Source organism: Palaemon carinicauda, chromosome 13, assembly GCF_036898095.1.
Source record: "Palaemon carinicauda isolate YSFRI2023 chromosome 13, ASM3689809v2, whole genome shotgun sequence".
In the NCBI taxonomy this organism is placed as follows: Eukaryota; Metazoa; Arthropoda; class Malacostraca; order Decapoda; family Palaemonidae; genus Palaemon; species Palaemon carinicauda.
The window spans coordinates 67,738,067-67,748,342 of record NC_090737.1 but is presented as its reverse complement, the minus strand read 5'-3'; the positions used below and the strand labels follow the sequence as shown (position 1 = coordinate 67,748,342).

Sequence of the window (10,276 nt, the reverse complement as noted above, 5' to 3'; positions counted from 1 at the left end):
ATATACATATACATATATATATATATCTATATATATATACATATATATATATATATATATATATATATATATATATATATATATATATATATATATATATATATATATATATATAGATATATATATATATAGATATATATATATATATATATATATATATATATATATATATATATATATATATATATATTATGTATGTATGTATATGTATATATAATATATAGATATATATATATAGATATATATATAGATATATATGTATATGTATAAGTATATATATATGCATATACATATATACATATACATATACATATACATATACATATACATATACATATACATATACATATATACATATACATATATACATATATATATAAATATATACATATACATACATACATATATATATATATATATATATATATATATATTATATATATATATATATATATATATATATATATATATATATATATAGTCACAACTTCAGCTTTCCACTTGACTATTCATTCATAAATTCTCAGTAATGAGGGCAACACTTCATGTAGGTATAGTAGATATATTAGGAGAATGATCAAATTAAAGTTAAAATTAAACAAAGACTTTACTTATTTTAAATCACGTATAAATATATAACAAAATAATAACAAATAACCACTTAATAAACACTATAAACAAGTGAAGAATTAGCCACCGGATAACGAACTCTAAAGTATTAACTTGAAAGAGCTTGGAAGTAAACATTTCCAAGGATTACATACGTAAAATTCACAAAAGGTAATTTCATTCATGCTGTCTGCTACGATCAGCAATCAATAAATGGCGCTAAAATTATACACAATAATAGGTGTAATTAGAAATGCTAAATAATGATAGGAGGGTTATTATAGTTCCCCCCTGTTAGGAATGAAATTACTATGACAATCTTATTGACAAATTTAGTGAATTGTGGTTTTCTGTCTAAGACGTGATAATGCGTCTGCGATGGTGTTGTTTGATCCTCGAATGCTGTGGATCTCAATGTTGTAAAACAACAAGATATATGACCATCGAAGAAGTTTCTTTTTGTTAAGCTTTGCCCTTTCGAGGAAGGTAAGGGGTTTGTGGTCGGTGTAAATGACGACACGTGCAGCACCTTCCAGATATGGACGAAAATGAAGGACAGTTGCAACAAGACTATATAATTCTTTCTCGATGGTAGGCCATCCTAGTTGAGCGCCTTTGAACGCTCCCGAGTAATAAGATACTGGCAGCAGGTGTTCCAACAAAGGAGGAAAAGTACTGGTCCCATTGATTTATTGCAGTAGGACACCACCAAATCCAGTATTGCAAGCATCGACCTGTATAAAAAAAGGTTTAGTAAGATTAGGAGCTTGCAACAAAGGAGATGAAGTCATGAATAACTTTAGCTGCCGGAAGGCCTTATCGTGATCCTGTGTCCAGTGAAACCTTACTTTGCTGGATGTCAAGACATGTAGGAGAAGAAGTTATGATGGCAAAATTAGGACAAAACTTTGAATAATATGACACCATACCTAAGAAAGTTTTGAGTTCTTTTTTTATCACTAGGAGTGGGAAATGCAGTTATAGCCTTTACATTAGTATCCTTGGGTAATATGGAGCCACTACCAATGACATGTCCTAGGTATGTAACTTTTGCCTTACCAAATGAACTCTTGGCTAAATTAATAACTAGGTTAGCTTCCAGGAGTCTTTAAGAGTTCTCTTAAGATCTCGAGATGTTCGTCCCAGGAGATACTAGCAATTACGATGTCATCCAAATAGACATACACACCCTCCAAACCACGTGTAACTTCATGGACCATCCTTTGGAATGTAGCTGGAGCATTAGTCATCCCAAATGGCAAAACTCTGTATTCAAAGAGACCAAAAGGTGTTATAAATGCTGATATCTCTCTCGTCCTATCTGTTAATTTAATTTGATAATAACCCTTCAAGAGATCAATCTGGGTAAGGTATTTAGAATTACTCAGAGAGTCAATAATATCCGCAATTCTAGATAATGGATAAGCATCCTTGATCGTTAAAGAATTAACCCTTCTATAATCCGTACACATACGATAGGAATTGTTAGGCTTTTTTACTAAAATACAAGGCGATGCCCAGGGAGACTGACTTGGTGCAGCCAAATCTAGTTTTAGTAAATACTCAACCTCAGCCTTCAAGGCTGGTAATAAACGATGGGACACCCGATAAAAAGGTTGACGAACGGGATTGGCGTTTGGTTCTAGCACAATATCATGTTGCACCAAGGTACAGCAACCAGGAGTGTCTGAACATATTGCAGGATAAAACTTCAGAACAGCCTCTAATTCTTCCCTTTCCACTTTAGGAAGATGACCAAGATACTGTGAAAGTAAAGAAAGAATCTGAATTACTAGCATCTTTCCATGACAAAATATGATTATGAGCCAAAGTTTCTTCTTCGTCTGGCTCAAGAGGAGCTAAAAGTTTATCATTATCAACTGCCTCGGGTACTAGGTTTTTCGGGGTAGGAGAAGTCTCGATGGGAGTAGTTATCCTCGAGTTGTGAGTGGAGTGATCAGTCTCTCTACTTATCAAGTGAACTGCCTGTGGAGAAATCTTTGCAAATTGGTATGGTTTTATAAGATTAATGTGCACTAACTGGCTAGGCTTCCTTTTATCTGGAGTTTCAATTGCATAAGTTGTTTTTAGAGACCCTTTTAGTGATTTTATGCGGACCCATAAATTTTTCTCTCAATGGAGCTCCTGGAACTGGTCGATATACAAGTACATCATCTCCTACTTTGAAAGTTCTAATTTTGGCCTTTTTATCGTAATGGTTTTTCATTCGAATCTGACTGTTAGTTAAATTCAGATTGGCAAATTCATAAACATGGTCAAATTTAACCTTAAGACTTTGAAGGTATTGCGGAATACTTACTTGCTGGTCTTTGTAAGTACCTCTTAGGATGTTTTCTTTTACCATACTAAGGTTGGTCCTAGGTCTGCGGCCGAACATCATCTCGAAGGGAGAAATTCCAGTCGATTCATTAGGTGTACTCCTAAGTACATACATAAGTAGATCCAGGTCTTCATCCCAGTCTCGTCCAGTTACACAAATGTACTTGCGCAGGAGGTTTTTAATGGTCTGGTGTACTCGTTCGAGGGCTCCATTAGTCTGAGGGTGATAAGCTGAAGCAAAAATATGGGAGATGTTTAATTGCTTTAAAGTTTGCTTAAACAAATCACTAGTGAAGTTTGTCCCCTGATCACACTGAAGCTCTTTTGGAAAACCAAAAATGGTGAATATTTTAAGAAGATTAACAATAATTGTTCTAGCAGATATGTTTTTTATAGGTACGGCTAAAGGAAATCTAGTAGTTGGACACAACAAGGTTAAAATGTACTCATTTTGTTTTTTAGTTTTAGGAAGTGGACCAACACAATCTACAATTACCTTTTCAAAAGGAGAATTAGGTACTGTAATAGGAACTAATGGTGCTGGAGGTATTTTCTGATTTGGTTTACCAGTTACCTGGCAGGGATGGCAAGATTCTATGTGGTGCTTTACATCAGCTTTCATACCAGGCCAGTAGTAATCGTCCAGCAAACGCTTATAGGTTTTGGAAATGCCTAGATGAGACTCTGCTGAATGAGCAAGATCCAATAAGGCTGCACGAAGATTAGAAGGAACTACAAGCTGGTAACTATCATGCCAGGAATTTTGTCCTGCAATCTTCAAAGGTCTATAAAGTCACATAAGGATGTCATTATCAAAATAAAAATATGGTAACTTACTTTCATCAACGTCATCTTTTACTTTATCAAAGTATTCTTTCAAACTATCATCAGACCTTTGATACTCTACAAAATCATCTGAGGGAATATCAACAAGATCAGCAAGGACTTTTTCACCTAAGGTACTTTGATCCACCTTACCTGTGTGTTCAGTGTCGCTAGAAGTTGAGGTTGTAGACCTGGTGACTACTTGGCAGGGAAGCTCTACCACCGGAGAAAACTCTTTGCAAGCTTTTTCGATAACTACTTCAGGCTGTGTAATGATAAGACTAGGAGTACCGTTAGTTTGAGCCAAGTCATTACCAAGTATCATGTCTATGTTGTTGCAAGGCAGGTCAGAATCCAACAAGGCGACATTAGTTGAACCTTTAAAATAAGGACAATCAAGAAAAATCTTTACAATAGGTAAAATCTTTTGACAAGTCAAATCTGACACAGTTACATACTGATCTGTTGGTTTAGCTAAATCTTTTAACTTTGAGCTAATGATAGTTTGAGATGACCCTGCATCTCTCAAAATTTGCACGGGAATATCATTTACTTTACCAGGATATGTAAATGCTGTAAAGTCTGATAGAGGTTGAGCACAGTGAAGAGTAGTTTTATTTGCAGTATTCCCTGATTTAGGTCCTTGTGAAAAAGCATTAGGAGAAGCCTTACCATGAGATGCTTTGCATTTGGGACTAGGACAGTCTTTAATATGATGACCTTCTTTCTTACAAAAAGTACAAACCTGGGGGGAAGATGAAGGTGAGGACGAATGTGGTTTAAGTTTATGAATGAGATGGTAATCATCAGCTAATAGGGCAGCCCTTTTGCCATTTTTTTCTTGTTTTTCTCTAATAAACATTGCCACATTAGCTGTAATACGCCTCAGGAATTCTTCTAAAACTATTAAATTCTTTAATTGTTCTAAAGTAGTTATTTGTTCCTTATCTATCCATTTATTAAACTGCTTCAACTTCAATGTGAAAAACTCTAGATAGGTTTGAGCTTGGTTCTTCAAAGTTTGTCTGAAGACTTGTCTATACCCTTCTGCTGTAACACTATAAGCATCTAATATGGCAGTTTTAAAGACTTCATAATCCCTTTCTTGGACAAGTTGTGCTGCCACATATGCAGCTTTTCCTTTGAAGGAGTTTCTGATTAAGAGAACATATTGGTCTCTAGGCCAGTTGAGAGACGTTGCAGTGTTTTCAAAAGTAATGAAAAAAACATCAGGATCTTTTTCATCGAAGACAGGCAGGAGTTTGCGTGCTTTACTAAGGTCAAAAGCATCGGGTAGCTGTTTTTCTGCCAACCTTTCTTCTATTCTTATGGCTGATAGTTCCTTTTCCAACAGAACTTTTTCTTTACGTTCTATTTCAAGTCTTCTTTGCTCAGTTTCTACTGCGGCATTTGCAGCTTCAAGCCTTTTTTGTTCAGCTTCTAGTGTTAACTGCTGCAGTTCAAGTTGGAGTTTCAATTTCACTATCTCTGGGTCTTCAGTTATAGTAACAGTACGAGCAGCACCTCGTTCAAGTGTTAAAGGCCTTAAGGGAAGAGCCTCTTCTTCAGTTATGTTACCACTATTTATTAGGAAATCTAATATCTTTCCCAATAATTCAGCTTTCACCACAGCATGACCTACAGATATTCTTGCCCTTACAGCTATTTGGCGAAGCTGGTCCTTTTTAGCTTCGTGTAACGTATTTAGGTGCTCCCTGGGTGCACCTAAAAATTTCTCAAGATCAAAAGGCATCTCTCAATACTGATAAAATGGAAAATATCACTGGAAATTATATTACTATTATACGCAAGCTTTAAGACTTAAAAACGTCAGGGCATTCATGGATTTATGGTGCGAAGGCACCCACAAACCACAGGAATTTCCTTAATCCTTAAGTCCTACAATGTTCAGAAATTCACTTAAATGAACAAGGCTTTAATAATCCATGCCAATCAGAAAACTTGGTTCACCAATAATGCACAACCACTAATAATCTTGAATAAAATATTTTGAATGAAGTAAATAATTGGAAGTACCAAGAGTTACCTGAACAAGGAATAAACCTTTAAATATCCATCGAGGTGGAACGAAGTTCTTCACCACGTGGTCGTAACAATATGAAGCCGAAATCCTTTAAAGAGCGAAGGTCGTACCCTGAGCAAGAGGAGCAGAAGTTCCTAAGGAAGGAATCTTTCAATTCCTTATGATGAGGTTTTGAATGCCTCGAAGCACCTCGAGAAGTTGGGGCGACTATGAAGATATCGCTAAGCGATGGTAGTCAACAGAGTTGAGGGTTAAAAGAATGACGAATTCTAGGATGCCATTACCCTGCCTGCACGTCCTCCAAAATCTCGATGTATGCTTAAGATGACGTGTAACAACACGACATTCTCTTGGGGAAAGTGTGAGCGCGCTGGAGAACACTATCCGGTGGTGGTCAGTTATAAACTAGCAAAATATCACTAATACACTACACTCACGTTGTCCATCATTTTAGAGAAACAACAAAATTAATTTCACAATCCGTCAAGATCGAGCGTAAGCGTAACACATACGTAAGTACATCCCGGACACAGGCCCCCAATTTGTCACAACTTCAGCTTTCCACTTGACTATTCATTCATAAATTCTCAGTAATGAGGGCAACACTTCATGTAGGTATAGTAGATATATTAGGAGAATGATCAAATTAAAAGTTAAAATTAAACAAATACTTTACTTATTTTAAATCACGTATAAATATATAACAAAATAATAACAAATAACCACTTAATAAACACTATAAACAAGTGAAGAATTAGCCACCGGATAACGAACTCGAAAGTATTAACTTGAAAGAGCTTGGAAGTAAACATTTCCAAGGATTACATACGTAAAATTCACAAAAGGTAATTTCATTCATGCTGTCTGCTACGATCAGCAATCAATAGATGGCGCTAAAATTATACACAATAATAGGTGTAATTAGAAATGCTAAATAATGATAGGAGGGTTATTATAATATATATATATATATATATATATATATATATATATATATATATATATATATATATATATATATATATATATATATATATATGTATATATATACATATATATATATATATATATATATATATATATATATATATATATATATATATATATATATATATATATATATATATATATATATATATATATGTGTGTGTGTGTGTGTGTGTGTATATATATATATATATATATATATATATATATATATATATATATATATATATATATATATATATATATTTATAGATAAATAAAGAGAGAGAGAGAGAGAGAGAGAGAGAGAGAGAGAGAGAGAGAGAGAGAGAGAGAGAGAGAGAGAGAGAGTTATGAGGTCTTTTGACTGGCCAGACAGTACTACATTGGATCCTTCACTCTGGATACGGTTCATTTTTCGTTTTGCCTACGCGCACACACTTTGAATAGTGTGGCATATTCTTTACATATTCTCTTCAGTACTCATACACATATATATATGACACATGTAGAGGGATAATGATATGTCGGAATATGGGTTTTCTTCATTCATCAAAAAAGGTTTGTAGGTACACATGATGCTGTACACAGCTATCACTCTCTCAGGTACGAGAGTCTTGTCGATTTGAGCGCACAAACGCAACTAAACTCCCTTCGCTCCCAAAATTCAATATTGCTTCAACAACATGCTGAGTTAAAGGTTTTTGTGGAATTCTCATGATGAAAGAGTTCATTTACCTTGACATAAAAGACACATCTGCATACATGAATTAGGACATTACCCCCAACCCCCTAAGCTTCTCACTCCTGGAGGAGGTGGCAACTCGCCCTCACTAGTCTATGATATATGGAGGACACTCTGACCCGGAATAGGCATGGCATATACTGAACAAAAATGCAACAAAAAATATATAAATAAAAATCACCCCAAAAAACAACACATCTTCCACCAATAAAATAAAAAAAAAAAATCTCATCAAATCGAGGAATGTCACGTATGCAAAGGTAAGGAGGAACACTTTAGTAAACTACCTTTTCAGGCACCACATGTATGTGTGCCTGATGATGTTGAGACACTGTGGCATTAATAATGCTTTGTATCACAACTGTGTTAGACTTAACCATCTTTACCCGGTACGAACCCAAATACGCTGGATCTAGTTTGTGTTTCCTACGTTTTAATCGTTGTAAATACGCATGATCGCCCACAAATACTTTGACTGGTGCGGTTTTGAACCGACCATCATACTTTGAGCTGTGTTTTTCATTAGCTCTTTTCAAAAACCTTTAAGTGGTGTTCATTACTCTCCTCAATAGATTTAATAAATGTACTGTATTGTTCAGTTGAATAATTTGGCAATTATTAGCAAATTAATGGGTACCATATATGGTAACTTGGGATCCTGTCCATGCACTGAGCGAAGCATTATTCGCAATGTTCAAAGCTACTTTAGCTGTAGGAAGCATGGCGTGCCAATGAAGGGGGTCATCAGCCACTAAGTACCGTAAAATTTGCACTACTTCTCCTTTACGCGATTTCACTAAGCCACTTGCTGAAGGCCTATATGCGGTCACTGAAAAGTGTTAAATTTTCATCAAATCCATGACCGATTTCACCACCGTATTTATAAACTTGAGACCATTATCACTTATCAAATTTTTCGGGTAACCAAACCTAATAATGAAAGAGAACAGCGCCTGTGCTAATGAATTTGCCGATTTATCCAACATTGCGTAAGTATGAGTGTACCGAGTAAATGCATCCACAAATACACATATATACTTATGTTGTGTTAAACCAGTAGGAAATTGTCCTACCACATCCATATGCACTGTATCAAATTTGATGAGAATCACAGGCCACTTTCTGGCTCCCGGTACAGCGTTTTTATGTTCTTTGAAACAGTTACAAGCATAACAACCTTTCATGTAATTTTCTATAGATTTTTTCATTCCTAACCAAAAGAAGGATTCACGTGCTCTCCTTGATGCTTTATCAATCCCTAAATGCCCCGTATACAGACTTGCATGAACAGTGTGGATGGCTCAATTAATTAAAGAGGGAGGGAGAACTACCCATACACAAAATTCCCCTCCCCTCTTCTCGTAATCACAATATAAGATATAATTTTTTATAAAAAAAAAAAAAAATTCTCATGAGGCAGATTCAGAAATGATGGATAACTCTTCAATTCCCCTTTAATCCCTGCTTGCACTCTTTTCATCCATTCCTCTTTTTTCTGTCCCTCTCGGACTTCTTTTATGTCCCAACCTCCCAAGTCAATCAAACCTGCATCATCAGGGCATTCATTCTGGACACCCCTGATCTGTTCCTCGGCCACCCACAAATAATCACCTTCAACGCTCATATCTCTCTCTCTCTCTCCCTGATATCTGCAACTCTCTCCCTCTCTCTCTCTCTCTCTCTTACCGCTACCGTAATCTGTTTGTTCCTTGGGAGAATTCACATCCAATTCTCTATTTTCTCTATTTTGATGGGAGTCTTCAATATTTTGGTTACATTCTTCGTTCCTTTTTTGTGCCCTAGTTGTTACTCCTATTACTGCACCTCTAGAGAGAGCATCAGCTACCTTGTTAGCTTTACCTTCTATGTGGTGAAAACAATCTCTTAATCCATCTCGCCTGTCGAGAGGTCAAATGGTTTTTATAAAACAAATCACGTACTGGGCGATGATCACTTTGCAACTCAGTTGACTGACCTTATAAAAAGAACCGATGCCTCTCTAGATTGAATGTACAATAATTCCTTTCTGCCCCTTTTAATACCCTGGAAGAAAAACAAATGGGTCGCTCTCTGCCTTTATCATCCCATTGAGAAACTACGCCACCAATAGATACACTACTCGCATCTGTTGTCAATAAAAAAAAGTGATCAAATCTAGGACATGCAAGTAATTCATTGCTAGTTAAGGCAGCTTTCAAATGGTTGAAGCCCCTTTCTTTTTCCACTCCCAATTTATTGTTTTGTTTTCTTTAAAGCATCTAAGAGTCTCGCTATCTCTCCAAAACCTCATGAATTTACAGTGATCCTTGGCGAGCCCTAGGAACCCAGCTACTTCCTTAGAGTTACGTGGCCTGGGAAAAGTTCTAATAGCCACTACTTTACTATGGCAGGGTTGGATACCTTCTGGGGTTATTATATAACCTAAAATTTTGACCTGTTTACAGAAAAATTTGCACTTTGACAAATTTATTTCTATACCATTACGTCGCAATGCTTCTAAAGCTTTACAAATATTATTACTATGCTCTTCCGCAGTTTACACTGTGATTATGATATCGTCTAAATAAACCAGAACATTATGGCCAATTAAGGGAGACAAAACCCCTGTCATTATCCAGAGAATGACTTGGAGCATTTTTAACACCGAAAGGAGTAAAATTAAACGGAAATAGTAGACCGTTAGCTATAAAAGCTGTTTTCTATTTACTGTCTTCCTGAATGGGTATTTGATAGTATCCAGATTTTAA

At 35.5% G+C, this 10,276-nt stretch overlaps 1 protein-coding gene across 2 annotated transcripts; it reads right to left on the bottom strand.

Annotated features, from left to right (window-relative positions):
- Nucleotides 1-588: 588 nt before the first annotated feature.
- Nucleotides 589-6,727, bottom strand: LOC137652310 (uncharacterized). Of its 2 annotated transcripts, XR_011046252.1 has the most exons (4): nt 3,928-6,727; nt 3,446-3,717; nt 2,141-3,180; nt 589-1,875 (listed from the first exon to the last, which is right to left on the bottom strand). XR_011046252.1 is itself a non-coding variant. In XM_068385627.1 (3 exons), exons 1-3 carry the CDS (start codon nt 5,525-5,527, stop codon nt 3,100-3,102), a joined length of 1,953 nt encoding a protein of 650 aa, XP_068241728.1. In that variant the 5' UTR covers nt 5,528-6,727; the 3' UTR covers nt 589-3,099. The 2 variants fall into 2 exon arrangements, 1 of the variants encoding a protein (XP_068241728.1); XM_068385627.1 differs by having other exon boundaries at nt 589-3,180.
- Nucleotides 6,728-10,276: the final 3,549 nt, after the last annotated feature.

Excerpts from the sequence above, each read along its gene's own strand:
- LOC137652310 (XM_068385627.1), bottom strand. The coding sequence starts at position 5,527 with ATGCCTTTTGATCTTGAGAAATTTTTAGGTGCACCCAGGGAGCACCTA. Across the intron at positions 3,718-3,927 it reads TAGCGACACTGAACACACAG|GACAAAATTCCTGGCATGAT; the intron begins GTAAGGTGGATC and ends TGAAGATTGCAG. Across the intron at positions 3,181-3,445 it reads CTAATTCTCCTTTTGAAAAG|CTTATCACCCTCAGACTAAT; the intron begins GTAATTGTAGAT and ends TTTTTGCTTCAG.